Below are 25,086 nucleotides of genomic sequence, written 5' to 3' on the forward strand. Positions count from 1 at the left end.
TCCTACTTATGGTGTTAGCCAAAAGTAATTGTCACTGATGTATTCCATGATAGTTCTCGGACCACAGTATCCAGAATGCATGGCAATTCTACAGTTCTTCCACCCCCTTCGTCCGTTGATTTTGTTTTTTTAATGTTAGATTTATACCTACTGTTTTCCCCCCAATATATTTCAGTTTTTTTAACGAAAAAGAAGGTTATTACCATTCTTCTACCTCTCTCACCAACCCCCTCGGTGGGTGTCCTCCCCACCCTGAGCACAGCTGTGTGGAGTGTCCGGTTAACTGACTCCTCAAAAACTACTGAACGGATTTACACCAAATCACAAAAAGCACGCTATCTGGGTAAAGGTATAGCTCTCTGTGAAATTTGGTACGATTTCTCAGTTTTGGCTGTAGCAGTATTCAAAAATCCCCATGGAAATTGCATTAGGAAATTGTGTTTTGGGACCAGCTTGCCACTCATTTCATCTGCAGTGCTACAAAGCCACTGCCTCTAAACCAGGCTACCACAATGGAAAGGTATTGTCCATACTGTATCATCGTTTTACCATGCCAAAATGTCCAGCACATTGGTTCTAAATATGTCACCGATACTGGTACTTTAAAAGAGCGATATAATATGTACAATACCATTGCAAGACACCCACCCACTGCTATGTTTAATTTGATTTGTTATTATAGGCCATGTTTCAGTGGCTGCTTGTTTACTTCTTTAATTATTTTAATTTATCCTTCATTTATTTTGAGTTTGTATGAATTTGTGGGGGAATGCAAGAATGAGTCTCTTGGTGGATGAGCGGACACATGTCCGCATGGATGACCAAGAGTGCATGTATGATCTGTTAATGAGCACCTAAGCTGACCAGTCACTAGAATGCTCTAATTTAAAAGCTGGACCTATTGGCATTGTCAAAGCTTGTTGTAGTTCATAGTTGCACCCATCAGCACTGCAAATCCGCGGATTGTGTCCCCTGCAGTTTTTAGTAAAAGAGGTCTTTGGGTTCACCTCCGTATTCTTCTTCTTTTTGTTAATGATTTTTAAGTATATGGCGCCGGAACTCTGGCTAGATTAATTAATTTGTTTTCTGTTTTTAGGTTTTGGGCCTCTGTGGAGCCGTACTGTGCTGATATTACATGTGAGGAGGTCCGTGCCGTGGAGGAACTGCTGAAACCCCCGGATGATGAAGCCGATCACTACAAGGTACAGGTTTATCCAGAGTGGAACCAAAGACCACTGATTGACCGTCTGCTGTCCACCTGCAAGTTAAACGCTCTAGCATCAACGGGAATGTTCACAATTCTTTATCTTTGTATGGTGCTGTCCACCTGCAAGTTAAACGCTCTAGCATCCAAGGGAACGTTCACAATTCTTTATCTTTGTATGGTGCTGTCCACCTGCAAGTTAAACGCTCTAGCATCAACGGGAACGTTCACAATTCTTTATCTTTGTATGGTGCTGTCCACCTGCAAGTTAAACGCTCTAGCATCAACGGGAATGTTCACAATTCTTTATCTTTGTATGGTGCTGTCCACCTGCAAGTTAAACGCTGTAGCATCCAAGGGAACGTTCACAATTCTTTATCTTTGTATGGTGCTGTCCACCTGCAAGTTAAACGCTCTAGCATCAACGGGAACGTTCACAATTCTTTATCTTTGTATGGTGCTGTCCACCTGCAAGTTAAACGCTCTAGCATCAACGGGAATGTTCACAATTCTTTATCTTTGTATGGTGCTGTCCACCTGCAAGTTAAACGCTCTAGCATCCAAGGGAACGTTCACAATTCTTTATCTTTGTATGGTGCTGTCCACCTGCAAGTTAAACGCTCTAGCATCAACGGGAACGTTCACAATTCTTTATCTTTGTATGGTGCTGTCCACCTGCAAGTTAAACGCTCTAGCATCAACGGGAATGTTCACAATTCTTTATCTTTGTATGGTGCTGTCCACCTGCAAGTTAAACGCTCTAGCATCAACGGGAATGTTCACAATTCTTTATCTTTGTATGGTGCTGTCCACCTGCAAGTTAAACGCTCTAGCATCCAAGGGAACGTTCACAATTCTTTATCTTTGTATGGTGCTGTCCACCTGCAAGTTAAACGCTCTAGCATCCAAGGGAACGTTCACAATTCTTTATCTTTGTATGGTGCTGTCCACCTGCAAGTTAAACGCTCTAGCATCAACGGGAATGTTCACAATTCTTTATCTTTGTATGGTGCTGTCCACCTGCAAGTTAAACGCTCTAGCATCAACGGGAATGTTCACAATTCTTTATCTTTGTATGGTGCTGTCCACCTGCAAGTTAAACGCTCTAGCATCAACGGGAATGTTCACAATTCTTTATCTTTGTATGGTGCTGTCCACCTGCAAGTTAAACGCTCTAGCATCCAAGGGAACGTTCACAATTCTTTATCTTTGTATGGTGCTGTCCACCTGCAAGTTAAACGCTCTAGCATCCAAGGGAACGTTCACAATTCTTTATCTTTGTATGGTGCTGTCCACCTGCAAGTTAAACGCTCTAGCATCCAAGGGAACGTTCACAATTCTTTATCTTTGTATGGTGCTGTCCACCTGCAAGTTAAACGCTCTAGCATCAACGGGAATGTTCACAATTCTTTATCTTTGTATGGTGCTGTCCACCTGCAAGTTAAACGCTCTAGCATCAACGGGAATGTTCACAATTCTTTATCTTTGTATGGTGCTGTCCACCTGCAAGTTAAACGCTCTAGCATCAACGGGAATGTTCACAATTCTTTATCTTTGTATGGTGCTGTCCACCTGCAAGTTAAACGCTCTAGCATCAACGGGAATGTTCACAATTCTTTATCTTTGTTTGGTGCTGTCCACCTGCAAGTTAAACGCTCTAGCATCCAAGGGAACGTTCACAATTCTTTATCTTTGTATGGTGCTGTCCACCTGCAAGTTAAACGCTCTAGCATCCAAGGGAACGTTCACAATTCTTTATCTTTGTATGGTGCTGTCCACCTGCAAGTTAAACGCTCTAGCATCCAAGGGAACGTTCACAATTCTTTATCTTTGTATGGTGCTGTCCACCTGCAAGTTAAACGCTCTAGCATCAACGGGAATGTTCACAATTCTTTATCTTTGTATGGTGCTGTCCACCTGCAAGTTAAACGCTCTAGCATCAACGGGAATGTTCACAATTCTTTATCTTTGTATGGTGCTGTCCACCTGCAAGTTAAACGCTCTAGCATCCAAGGGAACGTTCATAATTCTTTATCTTAGTTTTATTATATGTATTTGTATGGTGCTGTCTACCATTAGAACGGCACTGAAGCACTTTATTAATCTGGGCACCTGGAATTTCTGTCAATTGGTTGTGTGTTCTTGCATATCCTCTCGTGTGTGTCTACTAGGCTCATTGTGGACTACACTTTTTTCAAGCACCATGACATAGCTTTGTTTTTGCGTTCCATAAAACATTAATGGCAGTATCTCTATTAATTATTGCACCTGAGATACCGTGGGCAGTTGAGCATAAGTGACGACTACGCATGCTTCTTAACTTTCATAGTGCCCTACAATCACAGGCCTCGAAAAATCATTAAAATGTAACCAGGCCTGCAGGCCTGGTGACCTGAATAATCTACTCGACCTAACTTTAATGCGCCTGACCCATGAACTTGTCTCAAAGTGTGTAATCCTAGGCGAGCCCAGCGTTTCTACTGTACAAAAACTGTAAAAGCACATAATATAGGAAATCTGTTCTTAAACTCCTGCATTTGTCCTTGGTAAAGCTGAAGTGACCATCGCCCACAGAACGCGTTTACTAGAACCCCAGTGACTGTCCTAAAACAGACTAGTGTTCTAACCTCTATGCTGTCTGTGGCTAAGCAACATGTTTTGTTTTCAAATGAACAAAGGGTCCTCTGGCTTTGGAACTAATCAGAGTAGAAACAAGTGTTTATTGTTATTGGCACAGCTCGACTGCGCTTGTGCATGTCAGCAGTGGCAGGGACGTGTGTGTTGTGCTAGGAAAGGTAAAGCCGAATACCCTGTAGGCTCTGAGCGTGTTGACCATTTGGGCCTCGCCTGCCATCGCGTTCAGTTTTTCTATGTAATCGCATTATTGACATTATCCCATATTGCAGGGTTATTGCAAACGAAAGTTACACAGTTCTGTGCAGTTTGCGATGTATATGATATAACGTTCTTTCTTTCTGATTATTGATGTCTCTTCAGATCCCTCCCCTGGGGAAGCACTACTCTCAGCGATGGGCTCAGGAAGACCTGCTAGAAGAGCAGAAGGATGGTGCCCGCGCTGCCGCAGCCGCTGACAAGAAGAAGGGCCTCCTGACCGAACTGGACACAAAAGGTAGACGAAAACTGCACATGCGCTTCTGAACGATTAAACAGTATTTACTATGACGGAGGGGCCACACTAGGCAACTTGTTATAGTATTATAAAATTGCTCTAGGCTTGTCATGCTAAGTGGGTCTTTTCTCTGTTATGTTTTTTTTTCCCGGAGTTTTATATAGCGCGAACTTGACCCGAATCGGGTATCAGAGCGCTTTACATAGCACCAGTTACGTTACATGAGGACACACGGGGAGATTGATGATGAGCTTTGTTGACCATCTTGTGCAGTGTTTAGTGACCAAAACATGAATGTAATGTTGGAAGAAGCAGTACTACTGTCAAAGGTGGATGCCCCATTATTCAAAAACTGGAGTCTTTGTATCTGCCTTTATGCCTCTGTTGAGTCAAGGCACTATGGGCCTGATTTAGAACTTGGCGGTACTCCCGCGTCCCTCCGAGGCGGCGGTTTCAAATACTCCCATCGAGTTGACGGAGTTCCGCACGCCGTATTTAGATGTGTGCTGGCTCCGTCAGGCTGGCGGTATTCCTCGAAGCCTATATGAATGTCTCCATTGTGCTGGCGATGTCGTAGTGGCGGTTTGCTGACGGAGTGAGTCCCTGGTAGAGTGGAGATTGGTAACTACTACTTATTTTTGTGTCAATAAACCTATATGTTGTGTTTGGCTTAAAAACATATATAGGTAATGTGTTATGCTCCTTTTTGTTACATATTGCATGCTACACAAACAACATACACACACTATTGAATGCACACCCAAAGGCACAACAAGCAAAACACCCACAGGCTCTACAAAAACAATATATTTTTTTATTGTCAATACAGGTGTGTTCATTTTACCCTCATAATTTGGGAAATGAACACTGCTGAATTACACATATGGAAAGATTGTATGTAAGAGCAGTACAAAAAAAGTCACCAATTGTCAACACAAGATTCATAGTTAGACGATTTTAAAAGTTGCTCACCTTCGATCCCGGCGACAACAGAGTTGGCGTCTTGGTGGAGTTGGAGCAGCAAATGGTAGTGGAAAGCAGTAAAAAAAGGTTATTTTTACCCTCATTTCCTTAGATTCTGCCAACTGAAAGTAGGAGGTATTCCCGCCACAGTTGCCATGACAGATAGGTAAATCATTATTAGCTTGTTGATAATCTTGGCTGGACTCCTGCAAAAGCCACTTCTGCCCTTGACGCGGGTGAAAATTCTTGGCTGAGTCGGCGAACTCTGGTGGTCTTTCGCACACCAACCTGCCAACATCTAAATAGAGGGGGCGGACCGCCAATTAGACGGGCAGTGTATCTGTTGAAAAAGTGACGGTGGTACCGTTACCGCGAAGATCTAAATCTGGCCTAAGACATTTACAAAGGTGAATATGTGCTCGTATCACTCACGACGGACCATGGATAGAAATACCCTGTTCCTAGTTGGTTTAACAGACATAATTTTGAATGCTTTAAGGTCCCCCGTTTAAAACTTGCTGTTGTCATGCAAGAATCCGCCTCAGTTGAATCACAAACTGTGTTATAATGTCAACTTAAGAAGCACATCAAATCCCCTGATACCTATAAAGGAAAATCAGGTGAAAAATTGTCAACATCAAACGTACATTTCTTTTCTTATTCGTTGGTTTGTCAACTCCGTCAGGGCCAACACCTGTCCACCGCCTCCCCATGTTATTTCTTATATCCATCTATTCACCTGTCCTTTTCTGCCTCCGCTCTTGCGTGGATCGTTGTGTCATTCATTTGAAAATATACTTGTCTATGTGTCTCAGCATGCATTGGGCGCTGCTGATTCATGTGCGCTGCTGTTTGTGGTGTGTTGTGTGAATGGAAGCCTTTAGATGTTTGGTTTTCTCCACATGTGTTAATGTGTGTTTACCTGTTTTCTGCTATTATGTGGCTCTTTGTGCATGGCCTATTCAAATGCCAAAAATTTGGCTTTGCACACATCATTTTCTATAAAAAGCCTCATGGCTTCTTTAGGAGTGTCACCTTTTGCTGCAAGCCACAGGATGCCATTGTGACTATCAGGAGTGCCGACGATAGGGTGGTATAACATTTGTTCACTCAGACATGAGGCAGCATTTAAAACTTCTGATGAAAGGTTTTTGACCACAATCTTAGTGCTGGAAAAGATGTAAATATTTCATTTAGCACATTCTGTAGTGGACTTTATTTGAAAATGTCCTCATGAATCACTCATTCCTTTTCAAACCTGATTTCAAAACAGAAATTTACGGACCTTCCTTTCCAAGATACTACTCCTTTCATCTTGACAAACTCTTCATTGTCTAATAAAAAAAGAAGTCAATATTGTTAGCAGTGTTGACTTTCGAGATGGTAAATGATTTCCTGAAACCACACCTCAAGATTCTTGTTTCATCTAGGTTGTAAGAAATTATTTTTTTCTTTAACAAGCTTTGATGATAACCTCAATTTATAAATAATCATTCAATATTTTGAAAAGATAACCTCTGGTAATTGACAAGTTGTTTTGAGGGTCCCTTCCTGGTGAAACTCCTGTACAATGGACTATATGAAAATTCTTGTGACCGTGAAGTTTTAAAGTGGAGTCAAATAACCGAAGAATAATTCAGAAGGAACAAAGAAACATTCTACTCTTTTGCCAGTTTAGTTACAATATTTAGATACATTGTTGTGGGTTTGGCTCCCTTCTCCCGTTCCTGGCAAAAGTCCTCCAGAAGATTGTCAACAGGCAACTGACCCGCCTCCTCGAGGAGAACAACACCCTGGACTCATCCCAATCCGGTTTCCGCAGCAACCACAGCACCAAAACCGCCCTCATCGCCACCACGGACAACAACAGGACCCTGTTGGACAACGGCAAAACCGCCGCCCTCATCCTCCTGGACCTCTCGGCCGCCTTCGACACCGTCTGCGCTAAAACACCCTACGCACACGCCTCCACGACGCAGGGATCCGCTACAAAGCCCTGGACAGCGTCACCCCCTTCCTCACCGGCAGAACCCAGAGAGCCTGCCTCCCTCCATCCTGCTCCGAAGCCACCAAGATCACCTGCGGCGTACTCCAGGATCCTCCCTCAGCCCGACCCTTTTCAACATCTACATGGCACCGCTCGCCAACATCGTCCGATCACATGACCTCAACATCGTCTCATACGCCGATGACACCCAGCTGAACCTCTCCCTCACCAAGGACCCCGCCACCGCCAAAACCAACCTCCACGAAGGAATGAAGGCCATCGCCAAATAGATGAAGCACAGTCGCCTGAAACTGAACTTGGACAAGACTGAGGTCCTCATCCTCGGCTCCACCCCCTCCGCCTGGGACGACTCCTGGTGGCCGGCCACACTGGGAGCCTCACCAACACCCACCGACCACGCACGCAACCTGTGGTTCATCCTGGACTCACCGCTATCAATGACCCAGCAAGTCAGATCTACAGATGGATCCCCACCGGGACAAGAAGGACGGTCACCCAGGCCCTCGTCAGCAGCAGACTGGACTATGGCAACACCCTCTACGCGGAACCACGGGCAAACTCCAGAAAATACTACAACGCATACAGAACGCCTCCTCATGCCTCATCCTCGACATCCCTCGCCACAGCCATATTGCAGCACACCTGAGAAACCTGCACTGGCTCCCCGTCAACAAGAGGATCACCTTCAAGCTCCTCACCTACGCTCATAAAGCACTCCATAACGCCGGACCGGCACACCTAAACAAACGACTCACCTTCTACACCCCGAACCACCAGCTTTGCTCCTCTGACCTCGCCACCGTTCCACGCATCCACAAAACGACTGCCGGCGGCAGATCCTTCTCCCATCTCGCCGCCAAGACCTGGAACACCCTGCCCATCCACCTGAGACAGACCCAGGACCTGCTGACCTTCAGGAGTCTGGCTGTTTGAGCAGTAGAAGCACCCCCCCCCCCCCCCCCCCCAGCACCTTGAGACCCTCACGGGTGAGTAGTGCGCTCTACAAATGATTGATTGACTGACTGTTGAGTCTGTTCTTGGCTGCTTCCCTATTGCCATGTCTTCCATTTCACAGCTTCTCGATTGGATACATTTACACATGGCCCTGTAGTAAGGCAACCATATTTTCAAAATTAAGCTTGTGCTACCTCTTCCCTTTTCTTATTGACTGATTATTGTGATGTTTGTGCTCAAGATTCCCTGCTTATCTTTAGATATTGATTATTTTAGCTGCTTCACGCAGGCTCTTTGTTGTTCATTATATTTCATCACTTTGACTCTTGTTCTAGATATGGAAGCCCTACTGAAGAAATCGGAGCTGCAGCATGATCAGCCAGAAGATGGTTGTCCCTTTGGCCCATTAACCCAGCGGCTTCTACAGGCTCTCGTAGAGGTGAGTCTTTAAACGGCTTCTTCAAACTACATTCAGAGCCAATCCACATTGAACGTTTTTATTGAGTGAGTGACGCTTCATCTAGTCCATCATGCTTTGTAGTGTTTTGGTACTTGTATACCCTTCGGTAACCATTGTCCCTAGTGAGTTGAAAGTCAGAAAACATACCATGCTGTGATGGGCAGGTGAGTGGAGCTTGAACAGTACCTAATCTGGAAAGAGCCAGGTGTTGAACTGTAAATGGTATTTATATAGCACTTACTACCCCTGAAAAAGCATTAAAGCGCTTTGCAGCGAGTAGCACTCTACTCCGAAACCCAAGATTAGAGGATAGTAGATTAGTAAAAGGCGTTTTATTTGTTGTTGTGTTCTTTTTTTGTTGTTTTTTCATTAGTTGTTAGGTTTGTGTTCTTGACATTCCTGTGTGTTTTGTAGAGTTTAGACAAGGGATAGAATGGAAGGAATGGATTTCCTTTTTATAACTCCTTGTTGAGAGAAGAATGTTTATTCCCATGTTTGAGTGCATAACCTAAAAGATTATTGAGTATGTTACAAAATGGGGCACCCAAGAACCTCCAAGGGCGTGGGAGATGTTGTTTACATTTGTTAGCCACAAATGTAGGGACTATATGCGAAATGGACCATGAAGAGTACTGTGACTAGAAGTGTAGAGACTGGAGCAAAAGGAAGGTGTTATAATATTTATGCAGTCTAGGCAGGAGTCCTGCTGTTGTGCATCGTACCTTTCGTCCACATTGTGAGAGCTTTAAGTGCCTACATTAGGGCTGCTTCTGTATTTGAGTCAAGAAAAAACCACAGTGATATGATGAGAGAATGCAAGCAGTGGTAAGATCCTGGCAAGTATCGGCTGCCTTCCCAACGAGTTGAGAAGTCTGTTGAAACTAGCGTGCAATGTTCATAAGTCTGCACTCGAGTTGCCAATCCAGTAAATTGATCATCTAAGGTGGCTCATGTGCACTCCAAAGCACAGACACTCTCCTTCTGAAACCTCCAGCCTTCAAGAATGCAAGAACTATGAACCAAGCTTTCTCAGGGAGGAGCCCCAAAATCTAGAACTCCATATCCTTCTCCTCAACCCCCTCGGAAACACGTCTGGTTGGATATTAGACATGAGGAACCTGAGATCAGCCCGTAAAGTTTTTCACAGAGAATTTGTGTGTACTCAACATCACTGAGGTATTCTAGTTCTGTATCTTCTATTCTTTTTCACCTGTAAAGTACTCTTATCTAAGATCTGCACTATACTAACCTCAAATAAATGAATAATTAAACACCTCCCTTGACCTTTCGGAAAGATCTGGGTGGTGTAGAGTTAGTGTAAAATAGGAAGCAAAATAACATGATAAGAGTATCAAAGTATTTTATCATTTAACATTTGGCCAGAAACCAGGTGCCAAACATTTTCCCTTGGCTCAGATGCAGTTCCCGTCCCTTTCCAGTCTTTCTCATACGGTCTCTGAAAGAGCGGATTCTCATTGTGCAAGATGTATAGCCCCACCTTATGTCTTTATACCATTTACTGCTAGAATGCTCACTCTTGTTCCTGGAAAATGACCAACCATCAGCCATCTCCTGGGCTTCATCTCTGTAGATACTACCCTTCTGCTTTGGGGTCGTTAATGGACTCAGGTGGCTATTTCCACAGCGTATAGCAAGTAAAAGATCTCCTTGAAAATATAAGACATTTCCTTCTGGGCTCGCACGAATCAAAGCAGGTTTTAAAATCTTACTGAACTGGCACTAGATGCCTTATGCGTCTTAAGTGGGTCTGTGGCTACAGTCTGCGACTTAGGCAAGTTTGAGATTGATTTCTTTCAACGAACTAAATGTAGACCGTATAATAATCATTTTCCTTCTACATACTTTTCTTTTTTCTTTTCTTGCATCTCTATTAATGCAACATCAACTAAGATTGTTTCTCAAATTTTTTTTGGGGTGGGGGGGGGCGGATTTTGATGACAGTTGATTTATGGAAAAAGTAGATTTGAGACCACTACAGTACTTCTTCTGGACTCTATTTCTTTTAATAAGTATAACTCAGATTTGTAACTCATTCCTTTTTGCTAAAGTCTTCGGTAAACTATGCCTTACCGCTTCTTCGGTAGAGGAATCCCACAACTATGGTGAACTGATGTAGGAGGTTGTGCAGAAATCATTGTTTTTGTATTGCCTGGGACACTCTCCCGGTGTAGTGAAGCTCAAGTTGCAGAGGTCATCTTGACTGTTGTGTGAACATGTTTAAAGAAGCAGCTAGTGCAAGGATTATTTTTCCAGAAGGCCTGTTTTCTTCAACATATTTGGCTTCAGACCAACCTACTGCCTTGTAAGTGTTTTTGTTTCTCCTGCAGACACTATCTGATCAACTGCTTTTTAATTCCATTTTCGATTAGGAGAATATTATATCTCCCGTTGAAGACTCCTCAATCCCAGACATAGCTGGGAAAGAATCTGGAACGGATGGCGCTAGCACATCTCCTCGAAGCCAGAACAAGCCTTTCAGGTGAGCACCACTCTGTCCCTCGCTAAAACTGTGTCTTGCTGGATCATTGACTGTTTTGGATAGGGAGCAACACCTAAATCTATCCTGGTATAACTTTGGCGGAGTGAGATAAAGAACGGTGATGGATTAAACCCAGATCAGTTGACTGGGGGTGAGTGTTTGTATTGTCAATGCTCCGTCCATCATCACCTTTGGTTTTTCTTTGTTCGCCCTAAGTTGGCAGGGTATGCTCAGACGTGAGTCCCTTGCTCACTTTGCCACTGGAGTCAAGCAAGCCCGGCTGAAGACGGCTGTAATGCCAGAAACCGGTCCTGGGAAGCTTGATTCCGGTTCAGGGAAGACATGGCTTGGCAGTTCGGGCTGGAGTGTTCCCATGAGGCACAGGGTCAGACTGATTTGCATATGGCCATGTCTGAACTGGGGTGGCGGAGTGAGCTAAAGAACGGTGATGGATTAAACCCAGATCAGTTGACTGGGGGTGAGTGTTTGTATTGTCAACGCTCCGTCCATCACCACCTTTGGTTTAACTTTTACAGGCCAGGCAGGAAGATTAAGGTCTAGTGAACACAGTTGGTCTTTCTGGTGTTGAGATGATGTGGCACAATGGCAACAACTGCTCTGAAGCGCCCCCTTATACGACTGTTGTTTTATAGATTTTTCTTTTGACCGCTTTTGCTGTGGGATAGGTCCTACATATGCTCTACTTGACCATAGAAGGCTCTTTATAAGAAGTGTACGCATAGTGATTTTAACTTTTGTGGGCGTAAGGCAAAAGAAAGATGAAAAAGCAATGTTTGCTGCACCTCTGCCAACGTAAAGGGAGTGCATGGTTTACATGCAGTAACTTAATTTTTCTCCAGTGTACCTCTAAAAATATAACGAGTTCACCAGACATGGTATTCAAGTTTTATTGGTGCTCATTATTATAGTAATGAGAAACAGGAGGGGATTATGCGGCCAATGCACAGTCACCCGGAAAGGTACAAATGATGGATGATAATGTGCTGTCCAACCAATTAAAGCTGAATGTGGAGCAATGTAGAGTGTGCATGGTTTGAATTCTCATAGTGTGAATGTGGGGACGAGTGCGCATAGTATGTCTGGCGCAAGTTCACATGGTGTGAAGCTGAGGACGAGTGCACATGGTGTGCCTGGCTCGAGTTGACGTGGTGTGAAAGTAGGGAAGAGTGCACATGGTATGTCTGGCACAAGTTTACATAGTGTGAAGCTGAGGACGAGTGCACATGGTATGTCTGGCACAAGTTCACATGGTGTGAAGCTGAGGACGAGTGCACATGGTATGTCTGGCACAAGTTCACATGGTGTGAAGCTGAGGACGAGTGCACATGGTATGTCTGGCACAAGTTCACATGGTGTGAAGCTGAGGACGAGTGCACATGGTATGTCTGGCACAAGTTCACATGGTGTGAAGCTGAGGACGAGTGCACATGGTATGTCTGGCACAAGTTCACATGGTGTGAAGCTGAGGACGAGTGCACATGGTGTATCTGGCTCGAGTTCACATGGTGTGAAGCTGAGGACGAGTGCACATGGTGTATCTGGCACAAGTTCACATGGTGTGAAGCTGAGGACGAGTGCACATGGTGTATCTGGCACAAGTTCACATGGTGTGAAGCTGAGGACGAGTGCACATGGTGTATCTGGCACAAGTTCACTTGGTGTGAAGCTGAGGACGAGTGCACATAGTATGTCTAGCACAAGTTCACATGGTGTGAAGCTGAGGACGAGTGCACATGGTATGTCTGGCATAAGTTCACATGGTGTGAAGCTGAGGACGAGTGCACATGGTATGTCTGGCACAAGTTCACATGGTGTGAAGCTGAGGACGAGTGCACATGGTGTGCCTGGCTCGAGTTCACATGGTGTGAAGCTGAGGACGAGTGCACATGGTGTGCCTGGCTCGAGTTCACATGGTGTGAAGCTGAGGACGAGTGCACATGGTGTATCTGGCACAAGTTCACCTGGTGTGAAGCTGAGGACGAGTGCACATGGTGTATCTGGCACAAGTTCACATGGTGTGAAGCTGAGGACAAGTGCACATGGTGTATCTGGCACAAGTTCACATGGTGTGAAGCTGAGGACGAGTGCACATGGTATGTCTGGCACAAGTTCACATGGTGTGAAGCTGAGGACGAGTGCACATGGTATGTCTGGCACAAGTTCACATGGTGTGAAGCTGAGGACGAGTGCACATGGTATGTCTGGCACAAGTTCACATGGTGTGAAGCTGAGGACGAGGGCACATGGTATGTTTGGCACAAGTTCACATGGTGTGAAGCTGAGGACGAGTGCACATGGTATGTCTGGCACAAGTTCACATGGTGTGAAGCTGAGGACGAGTGCACATGGTATGTCTGGCACAAGTTCACATGGTGTGAAGCTGAGGACGAGTGCACATGGTATGTCTGGCACAAGTTCACATGGTGTGAAGCTGAGGATGAGTGCACATGGTATGTCTGGCACAAGTTCACATGGTGTGAAGCTGAGGACGAGTGCACATGGTGTGCCTGGCTCGAGTTCACATGGTGTGAAGCTGAGGACGAGCGCACATGGTGTATCTGGCACAAGTTCACATGGTGTGAAGCTGAGGACGAGTGCACATGGTGTATCTGGCACAAGTTCACATGGTGTGACGCTGAGGACGAGTGCACATGGTGTATCTGGCACAAGTTCACATGGTGTGAAGCTGAGGACGAGTGCACATGGTATGTCTGGCACAAGTTCACATGGTGTGAAGCTGAGGACGAGTGCACATGGTATGTCTGGCACGAGTTCACATGGTGTGAAGCTGAGGACGAGTGCACATGGTATGTCTGGCACGAGTCCACATGGTGTGAAGCTGAGGACGAGTGCACATGGTGTGCCTGGCTCGAGTTCACATGGTGTGAAGCTGAGGACGAGTGCACATGGTGTATCTGGCACAAGTTCACATGGTGTAAAGCTGAGGACGAGTGCACATGGTGTATCTGGCACAAGTTCACATGGTGTGAAGCTGAGGACGAGTGCACATGGTGTGCCTGGCTCGAGTTCACATGGTGTGAAGCTGAGGACGAGTGCACATGGTGTATCTGGCACAAGTTCACATGGTGTGAAGCTGAGGACGAGTGCACATGGTGTATCTGGCACAAGTTCACATGGTGTGAAGCTGAGGACGAGTGCACATGGTATGTCTGGCACAAGTTCACATGGTGTGAAGCTGAGGACGAGTGCACATGGTATGTCTGGCACAAGTTCACATGGTGTGAAGCTGAGGACGAGTGCACATGGTGTATCTGGCACAAGTTCACATGGTGTGAAGCTGAGGACGAGTGCACATGGTGTATCTGGCACAAGTTCACATGGTGTGAAGCTGAGGACGAGTGCACATGGTATGTCTGGCACAAGTTCACATGGTGTGAAGCTGAGGACGAGTGCACATGGTATGTCTGGCACAAGTTCACATGGTGTGAAGCTGAGGACGAGTGCACATGGTATGTCTGGCACAAGTTCACATGGTGTGAAGCTGAGGACGAGTGCACATGGTATGTCTGGCACGAGTTCACATGGTGTGAAGCTGAGGACGAGTGCACATGGTGTGCCTGGCTCGAGTTCACATGGTGTGAAGCTGAGGACGAGCGCACATGGTGTATCTGGCACAAGTTCACATGGTGTGAAGCTGAGGACGAGTGCACATGGTGTATCTGGCACAAGTTCACATGGTGTGAAGCTGAGGACGAGTGCACATGGTATGTCTGGCACAAGTTCACATGGTGTGAAGCTGAGGACGAGTGCACATGGTATGTCTGGCACGAGTTCACATGGTGTGAAGCTGAGGACGAGTGCACATGGTATGTCTGGCACGAGTTCACATGGTGTGAAGCTGAGGACGAGTGCACATGGTGTGCCTGGCTCGAGTTCACATGGTGTGAAGCTGAGGACGAGTGCACATGGTGTATCTGGCACAAGTTCACATGGTGTGAAGCTGAGGACGAGTGCACATGGTGTATCTGGCACAAGTTCACATGGTGTGAAGCTGAGGACGAGTGCACATGGTGTGCCTGGCTCGAGTTCACATGGTGTGAAGCTGAGGACGAGTGCACATGGTGTATCTGGCACAAGTTCACATGGTGTGAAGCTGAGGACGAGTGCACATGGTGTATCTGGCACAAGTTCACATGGTGTGAAGCTGAGGACGAGTGCACATGGTATGTCTGGCACAAGTTCACATGGTGTGAAGCTGAGGACGAGTGCACATGGTATGTCTGGCACAAGTTCACATGGTGTGAAGCTGAGGACGAGTGCACATGGTATGTCTGGCACAAGTTCACATGGTGTGAAGCTGAGGACGAGTGCACATGGTATGTCTGGCACAAGTTCACATGGTGTGAAGCTGAGGACGAGTGCACATGGTATGTCTGGCACAAGTTCACATGGTGTGAAGCTGAGGACGAGTGCACATGGTGTGTCTGGCACAAGTTCACATGGTGTGAAGCTGAGGACGAGTGCACATGGTGTGCCTGGCTCGAGTTCACATGGTGTGAAGCTGAGGACGAGTGCACATGGTGTATCTGGCACAAGTTCACCTGGTGTGAAGCTGAGGACGAGTGCACATGGTGTATCTGGCACAAGTTCACATGGTGTGAAGCTGAGGACGAGTGCACATGGTATGTCTGGCACAAGTTCACATGGTGTGAAGCTGAGGACGAGTGCACATGGTATGTCTGGCACAAGTTCACATGGTGTGAAGCTGAGGACGAGTGCACATGGTATGTCTGGCACAAGTTCACATGGTGTGAAGCTGAGGACGAGTGCACATGGTATGTCTGGCACAAGTTCACATGGTGTGAAGCTGAGGACGAGTGCACATGGTATGTCTGGCACAAGTTCACATGGTGTGAAGCTGAGGACGAGTGCACATGGTATGTCTGGCACGAGTTCACATGGTGTGAAGCTGAGGACGAGTGCACATGGTGTGCCTGGCTCGAGTTCACATGGTGTGAAGCTGAGGACGAGCGCACATGGTGTATCTGGCACAAGTTCACATGGTGTGAAGCTGAGGACGAGTGCGAAGCTGAGGACGAGTGCACATGGTATGTCTGGCACAAGTTCACATGGTGTGAAGCTGAGGACGAGTGCACATGGTATGTCTGGCACAAGTTCACATGGTGTGAAGCTGAGGACGAGTGCACATGGTATGTCTGGCACAAGTTCACATGGTGTGAAGCTGAGGACGAGTGCACATGGTGTGCCTGGCTCGAGTTCACATGGTGTGAAGCTGAGGACGAGTGCACATGGTATGTCTGGCACAAGTTCACATGGTGTGAAGCTGAGGGCGAGTGCACATGGTATGTCTGGCACAAGTTCACATGGTGTGAAGCTGAGGACGAGTGCACATGGTATGTCTGGCACAAGTTCACATGGTGTGAAGCTGAGGACGAGTGCACATGGTATGTCTGGCACAAGTTCACATGGTGTGAAGCTGAGGACGAGTGCACATGGTATGTCTGGCACAAGTTCACATGGTGTGAAGCTGAGGACGAGGGCACATGGTATGTTTGGCACAAGTTCACATGGTGTGAAGCTGAGGACGAGTGCACATGGTATGTCTGGCACAAGTTCACATGGTGTGAAGCTGAGGACGAGTGCACATGGTATGTCTGGCACAAGTTCACATGGTGTGAAGCTGAGGACGAGTGCACATGGTATGTCTGGCACAAGTTCACATGGTGTGAAGCTGAGGATGAGTGCACATGGTATGTCTGGCACAAGTTCACATGGTGTGAAGCTGAGGACGAGTGCACATGGTGTGCCTGGCTCGAGTTCACATGGTGTGAAGCTGAGGACGAGCGCACATGGTGTATCTTGCACAAGTTCACATGGTGTGAAGCTGAGGACGAGTGCACATGGTGTATCTGGCACAAGTTCACATGGTGTGACGCTGAGGACGAGTGCACATGGTGTATCTGGCACAAGTTCACATGGTGTGAAGCTGAGGACGAGTGCACATGGTATGTCTGGCACAAGTTCACATGGTGTGAAGCTGAGGACGAGTGCACATGGTATGTCTGGCACAAGTTCACATGGTGTGAAGCTGAGGACGAGTGCACATGGTATGTCTGGCACGAGTTCACATGGTGTGAAGCTGAGGACGAGTGCACATGGTGTGCCTGGCTCGAGTTCACATGGTGTGAAGCTGAGGACGAGTGCACATGGTGTATCTGGCACAAGTTCACATGGTGTGAAGCTGAGGACGAGTGCACATGGTGTATCTGGCACAAGTTCACATGGTGTGAAGCTGAGGACGAGTGCACATGGTGTGCCTGGCTCGAGTTCACATGGTGTGAAGCTGAGGACGAGTGCACATGGTGTATCTGGCACAAGTTCACATGGTGTGAAGCTGAGGACGAGTGCACATGGTGTATCTGGCACAAGTTCACATGGTGTGAAGCTGAGGACGAGTGCACATGGTGTATCTGGCACAAGTTCACATGGTGTGAAGCTGAGGACGAGTGCACATTGTATGTCTGGCACAAGTTCACATGGTGTGAAGCTGAGGACGAGTGCACATGGTATGTCTGGCACAAGTTCACATGGTGTGAAGCTGAGGACGAGTGCACATGGTATGTCTGGCACAAGTTCACATGGTGTGAAGCTGAGGACGAGTGCACATGGTATGTCTGGCACAAGTTCACATGGTGTGAAGCTGAGGACGAGTGCACATGGTATGTCTGGCACAAGTTCACATGGTGTGAAGCTGAGGACGAGTGCACATGGTGTGCCTGGCTCGAGTTCACATGGTGTGAAGCTGAGGACGAGTGCACATGGTGTATCTGGCACAAGTTCACTTGGTGTGAAGCTGAGGACGAGTGCACATGGTGTATCTGGCACAAGTTCACATGGTGTGAAGCTGAGGACGAGTGCACATGGTGTATCTGGCACAAGTTCACATGGTGTGAAGCTGAGGACGAGTGCACATGGTATGTCTGGCACAAGTTCACATGGTGTGAAGCTGAGGACGAGTGCACATGGTATGTCTGGCACAAGTTCACATGGTGTGAAGCTGAGGACGAGTGCACATGGTATGTCTGGCACAAGTTCACATGGTGTGAAGCTGAGGACGAGTGCACATGGTATGTCTGGCACAAGTTCACATGGTGTGAAGCTGAGGACGAGTGCACATGGTATGTCTGGCACAAGTTCACATGGTGTGAAGCTGAGGACGAGTGCACATGGTATGTCTGGCACAAGTTCACATGGTGTGAAGCTGAGGACGAGTGCACATGGTGTGCCTGGCTCAAGTTCACATGGTGTGAAGCTGAGGACGAGCGCACATGGTGTATCTGGCACAAGTTCACATGGTGTGAAGCTGAGGACGAGCGCACATGGTGTATCTGGCACAAGTTCACATGGTGTGAAGCTGAGGACGAGTGCGAAGCTGAGGACGAGTGCACATGGTATGTCTGGCACAAGTTCACATGGTGTGAAGCTGAGGACGAGTGCACATGGTATGTCTGGCACAAGTTCACATGGTGTGAAGCTGAGGACGAGTGCACATGGTATGTCTGGCACAAGTTCACATGGTGTGAAGCTGAGGACGAGTGCACATGGTGTGCCTGGCTCGAGTTCACATGGTGTGAAGCTGAGGACGAGTGCACATGGTATGTCTGGCACAAGTTCACATGGTGTGAAGCTGAGGACGAGTGCACATGGTGTGCCTGGCTCGAGTTCACATGGTGTGAAGCTGAGGACGAGTGCACATGGTATGTCTGGCACAAGTTCACATGGTGTGAAGCTGAGGACGAGTGCACATGGTGTATCTGGCACAAGTTCACATGGTGTGAAGCTGAGGACGAGTGCACATGGTGTATCTGGCACAAGTTCACATGGTGTGAAGCTGAGGACGAGTGCACATGGTATGTCTGGCACAAGTTCACATGGTGTGAAGCTGAGGACGAGTGCACATGGTATGTCTGGCACAAGTTCACATGGCGTGAAGCTGAGGACGAGTGCACATGGTATGTCTGGCACAAGTTCACATGGTGTGAAGCTGAGGACGAGTGCACATGGTATGTCTGGCACAAGTTCACATGGTGTGATGCTGAGGACGAGTGCACATGGTATGTCTGGCACAAGTTCACATGGTGTGAAGCTGAGGACGAGTGCACATGGTATGTCTGGCACAAGTTCACATGGTGTGAAGCTGAGGACGAGTGCACATGGTGTGCCTGGCTCGAGTTCACATGGTGTGAAGCTGAGGACGAGTGCACATGGTGTATCTGGCACAAGTTCACATGGTGTGAAGCTGAGGACGAGTGCACATGGTGTATCTGGCACAAGTTCACATGGTGTGAAGCTGAGGACGAGTGCACATGGTATGTCTGGCACAAGTTCACATGGTGTGAAGCTGAGGACGAGTGCACATGGTATGTCTGGCACAAGTTCACATGGTGTGAAGCTGAGGACGAGTGCACATGGTATGTCTGGCACAAGTTCACATGGTGTGAAGCTGAGGACGAGTGCACATGGTATGTCTGGCACAAGTTCACATGGTGTGAAGCTGAGGACGAGTGCACATGGTGTGCCTGGCTCGAGTTCACATGGTGTGAAGCTGAGGACGAGTGCACATGGTGTATCTGGCACAAGTTCACATGGTGTGAAGCTGAGGACGAGTGCACATGGTGTATCTGGCACAAGTTCACATGGTGTGAAGCTGAGGACGAGTGCACATGGTGTATCTGGCACAAGTTCACATGGTGTGAAGCTGAGGACGAGTGCACATGGTATGTCTGGCACAAGTTCACATGGTGTGAAGCTGAGGACGAGTGCACATGGTATGTCTGGCACAAGTTCACATGGTGTGAAGCTGAGGACGAGTGCACATGGTATGTCTGGCACAAGTTCACATGGTGTGAAGCTGAGGACGAGTGCACATGGTATGTCTGGCACAAGTTCACATGGTGTGAAGCTGAGGACGAGTGCACATGGTATGTCTGGCACAAGTTCACATGGTGTGAAGCTGAGGACGAGTGCACATGGTATGTCTGGCACAAGTTCACATGGTGTGAAGCTGAGGACGAGTGCACATGGTGTGCCTGGCTCGAGTTCACATGGTGTGAAGCTGAGGACGAGTGCACATGGTGTATCTGGCACAAGTTCACATGGTGTGAAGCTGAGGACGAGTGCACATGGTATGTCTGGCACAAGTTCACATGGTGTGAAGCTGAGGACGAGTGCACATGGTGTATCTGGCACAAGTTCACATGGTGTGAAGCTGAGGACGAGTGCACATGGTATGTCTGGCACAAGTTCACATGGTGTGAAGCTGAGGACGAGTGCACATGGTATGTCTGGCACAAGTTCACATGGTGTGAAGCTGAGGACGAGTGCACATGGTGTGCCTGGCTCGAGTTCACATGGTGTGAAGCTGAGGACGAGTGCACATGGTGTGCCTGGCTCGAGTTCACATGGTGTGAAGCTGAGGACGAGTGCACATGGTGTATCTGGCACAAGTTCACCTGGTGTGAAGCTGAGGACGAGTGCACATGGTGTATCTGGCACAAGTTCACATGGTGTGAAGCTGAGGACGAGTGCACATGGTGTATCTGGCACAAGTTCACATGGTGTGAAGCTGAGGACGAGTGCACATGGTATGTCTGGCACAAGTTCACATGGTGTGAAGCTGAGGACGAGTGCACATGGTATGTCTGGCACAAGTTCACATGGTGTGAAGCTGAGGACGAGTGCACATGGTGTGCCTGGCTCGAGTTCACATGGTGTGAAGCTGAGGACGAGTGCACATGGTGTATCTGGCACAAGTTCACATGGTGTGAAGCTGAGGACGAGTGCACATGGTGTATCTGGCACAAGTTCACATGGTGTGAAGCTGAGGACGAGTGCACATGGTGTATCTGGCACAAGTTCACATGGTGTGAAGCTGAGGACGAGTGCACATGGTATGTCTGGCACAAGTTCACATGGTGTGAAGCTGAGGACGAGTGCACATGGTATGTCTGGCACAAGTTCACATGGTGTGAAGCTGAGGACGAGTGCACATGGTATGTCTGGCACAAGTTCACATGGTGTGAAGCTGAGGACGAGTGCACATGTTATGTCTGGCACAAGTTCACATGGTGTGAAGCTGAGGACGAGTGCACATGGTATGTCTGGCACAAGTTCACATGGTGTGAAGCTGAGGACGAGTGCACATGGTATGTCTGGCACAAGTTCACATGGTGTGAAGCTGAGGACGAGTGCACATGGTATGTCTGGCACAAGCTCACATGGTGTGAAGCTGAGGACGAGTGCACATGGTATGTCTGGCACAAGTTCACATGGTGTGAAGCTGAGGACGAGTGCACATGGTGTGCCTTTTCTCAAGTTCACATGGTGTGAAAGTCGGAATGAGTGTAGGGGTGGATGGTTAATGGGGTGGATTGGTCAGAAGGTGCATGTTTATGCAATAAAAGTCTGGCTTAGGAGTCAGATCTGTCGTTTGGGATCTAGACTGAATGTGTTTCTAAGGTTGAGAGTGGTGTCTACTTTCACGGGGGAGGTGTGGATTTGTATTGGTCCCTGTTCACTGCCCTAAGGACTCCCCTGTCTGATCATCAGAGGGAATGAGGGTAGGGAATCATCTAACGTCATATTTCTTGTTATTGTCTGCGACCTTACATTCTTCAGGAGGGTCTTCCATCTTGGGAGCTTTACAAATGTCCATGTTGATGTTGTCCATGTAATCCGGATTCCTTCCAGGTCTGCTGGTTTGGTGTATTCGGAGGTTTTGCCATCAACTATAGTTTTGCTTGTCCATTAGTTCCATGTTTTCTGGTGTCCCTTAAAATTGGCCATTGTCTGATTACGCCGTATCTTGAAGGTCTGTGAGTTTTTGACGTATGTGCCAGATGTCTTATCGCCAGTGTAGGGTGAGCAAAGTGAGGACTCCTAGTCTGCAATTCGTTTGTCCGTAGATTTCATTTGTTGGTGCAGTGTGGTGAATTCTGTGTATGTTGTAGACAGCTATTAGGTCCTCAGGGTCATTGTAACGTTCACAGTTCCTACCAAGATATTTACTGCTATAATTTCTCTTATTATGGCCTCTAGTTTGATTTTTTGTGGTTTTAAATGTTTGGTGGGTATAGGTTGTATGTCACCCTTCACTACCTCCCTGAACTGCAGCTGTCCTGCAGGTCTGGAGGCTGACATTTCTACTAAAAGGATGCTGGTATTGGTACTGAGTCAGGGTGAGAGCATTATAAGGCCTCTTGCCTAGTCTATCAAGATGCTAGCACTCCTAAGCAGCCATAGAAGGCCTCTTTTGATACTCCTACATTTGTGATGCATCAGGTATCATAGTTCAAGATGGCTGCCAAAAGTTTGATACACAAGAATTTGCGTTTGTTTTCATCTGCCTCTAAGCTGCTTGAATTAACTGTACCTGGAGGGTCTGGTGCCACTATTCAGGAGACCTGATTTTCTTCAGGAAAGGCTGGTGTTCTGTAGGAGGTGTGCGGTGTCTGTAATGGTGATCAGCATCTGTCCTATTGCGTCTCTTTTACTCTTTTTCTACTCCTGCCTGTCACCACCTTACAATCTGTGCCCCTTTTTGTCATTGTCTCATGGTACGAAGTTGCTCCCAGTGTGGGCTGACGCAGAGGCCGCGGAGTCTTTTGGGCCCACTAGTCACCCAAGGTGGCCTCACACTCTGTCTGGATGGGCAGTGTGTGTGTTCGGACAGATGGTGTGTGCGTTCGGTGTCTCTCTTGGCATCTGTGCCCTTTAGGCATCGTATGTCAGATTCAGGGTTGGTCCCCAGTGGAGGCAGAGAGCCTTGGGCTCGGAGTTCCTCTAAGCTCTGATGCTGGTACCGATTAAGTGTATCTCCATGTGTCGTCGCTGCCTCCATCAAAGCGGTCTGCTAGAGCCTTATAGAACGCTGCGATCTTGGAGCCATGGCTGTGCCGACTTGTCTCTTTCCAACGTAGCCCTCTTTGGGAAGTCCCTCGAGAGGCAGTAGCTGTCTCAGTGATTTAAATATGCACTCTCCCAGCACTCTACTTGGTCACAAAACAGAGGCGCGATCTGGCTTTGTCACTATATATGATCAACGGAGATGGGCATAGTAAAGCGTGATAGTGGAGCTGCGCACACATGCTACCTGTGACCATTTATCCATTTGTTTCTTTTGGGCCATTCCTATCCGTGTTAACCAGTAAAGAACAAGGACATTTCAATCATGTAAACAAATGGTGAACGGTACATTTAGAGAGTATGACCACTGTTGATTTTTGTGTGGACAATAATATTCTTTTTAGCAGGCCTTTAAAACCGTTTAAGTTGTAGATTTAATTTCAAAACTGTTACATGGACCCACCGATATATTGGTGGTGCATGCAGTACATGCAGTGGTGTACTTGCTTCAAGCCATTGGTTTGATGTGGAATTTACTGGTTATCAGTTTTACTTCTGAATAGCTTCCATCACTCAGTATTGGTTGCGTAGGACCATGCCAGAAGACATCCTTTTTAGGTCTCGCCTCTCAATGCGCATGCGCATTGAGCGGAGCGAGACTATAGAGGCTTAAACAAGAGTTTAACTAGACTGACGATTTACTGGCGATTTGATGCAGTGCATGTGCGATTTTAGCTCAATGCGCAAGCGCAATGAGTTAAAATGGGCGTGCACAGCATCAAATCGCCAGTCTTCGCCATCTGTTCCCCAGCTTGGTGCCGCCAGCACCTTCCCGCTCCACCCCCTGCTGCATCAAAGGCTTTCACGGCCGCCAGGCTCCTTTTCTGTTGCTTCCTTTCATGTGCTCTCTGATATGTGCTGCAGAGTGCGTCCCGACCGTGCCTCGTTTGATTTTCTGTCGCTGATGTGGTGGCTTTCTTTTTGCATTTCCTGCCTCAGTTTGTAGTTGGCTGTCTTTTTGGAGGTTTCATAAAATCAAAGCCCAAATGTGACATGGAACACAGTGAACAAAGGCTTTTATTTCGCACTCTCCTGCATTTCTCCACGCAGCATGTCTCCCTTCTAACGTACCCGCTTGTTTTGGTTACAGCCCTAGCAAGCTTTTGCACGTAACCGTCACGCATCTTCTCTTTCCCCTCCCCTCCCCTCCCTCCTCCACTCCCACCCCACTGACTCTGCTGTTCCTCCCCCTCCCTCCAATGCTGTGTGAACAGCGACAGTTGTTATTCAGGTCGGGGACCAGGCCGTTTGTGTATGCAGTTCATTTTCATTGCGCTTAAAACGTTCACTGTAACTTCGGTGTGCTATAAAATGTATTGGTAAATGTTTGTAACTTCTGAATAATTTACACCTAAGTTCACCACATTCCTCTATGGTCCTCTGGTCAATAACCCCGACACGCCCCGGCAACCGCCCAGAAGTGTGGCACACATTAAAGAACACAAATGAATAAATGACTCTCAATCTGCGACTGGTTATGGCAATTTCTATGACATCATTTCCTACATGTTTATCTGTGGAGTAGTTTATTGGCTTGTTTTAATAGAGTTTTATATAGCACTAACTTGACCGGAATCAGGAATCAGAGCGCTTTACATGAGCACCAGTTGCATTACATGAGGACACACATTTATTTTTGTAAGGCACAGGGACATTAAGTGATTTGCACAGGATCACAGGATGTTCAGCGTCATTGTCGAGACTCCATCACAGTTCCCCAGACTCGAGGGCGACTGCCCTACTGTATCCCTTTCTCCGTGGTGATTGGCCTGCTTTCTGAGCATGAGTTGTCACGTACATACAAAACATGTTGCATTACAAATGCTATAGGTGTCCCATTTGAAAAAGTTAAAAGTATTGGCATTGTAAATAACAAAGCTATTAATTTTGCTATTTTCAA

The 25,086-nt window shown here is 47.1% G+C and overlaps 1 protein-coding gene across 1 annotated transcript in view; it reads left to right on the forward strand.

Annotated features, from left to right (window-relative positions):
• Nucleotides 1-25,086, forward strand: part of TADA3 (transcriptional adaptor 3) — a 92,984-nt gene that overhangs the window by 33,662 nt on the left and 34,236 nt on the right. The window contains exons 4-7 of the mRNA XM_078661849.1: nucleotides 1,097-1,202; nucleotides 4,202-4,334; nucleotides 8,595-8,698; nucleotides 11,110-11,219. Of these exons, the coding sequence (XP_078517975.1) occupies nucleotides 1,097-1,202; nucleotides 4,202-4,334; nucleotides 8,595-8,698; nucleotides 11,110-11,219 (453 nt within the window). The remainder of the gene's footprint in view (nucleotides 1-1,096; nucleotides 1,203-4,201; nucleotides 4,335-8,594; nucleotides 8,699-11,109; nucleotides 11,220-25,086) is intronic.

This window comes from Lissotriton helveticus, chromosome 9 (assembly GCF_964261635.1).
Source record: "Lissotriton helveticus chromosome 9, aLisHel1.1, whole genome shotgun sequence".
In the NCBI taxonomy this organism is placed as follows: domain Eukaryota; kingdom Metazoa; phylum Chordata; class Amphibia; order Caudata; family Salamandridae; genus Lissotriton; species Lissotriton helveticus.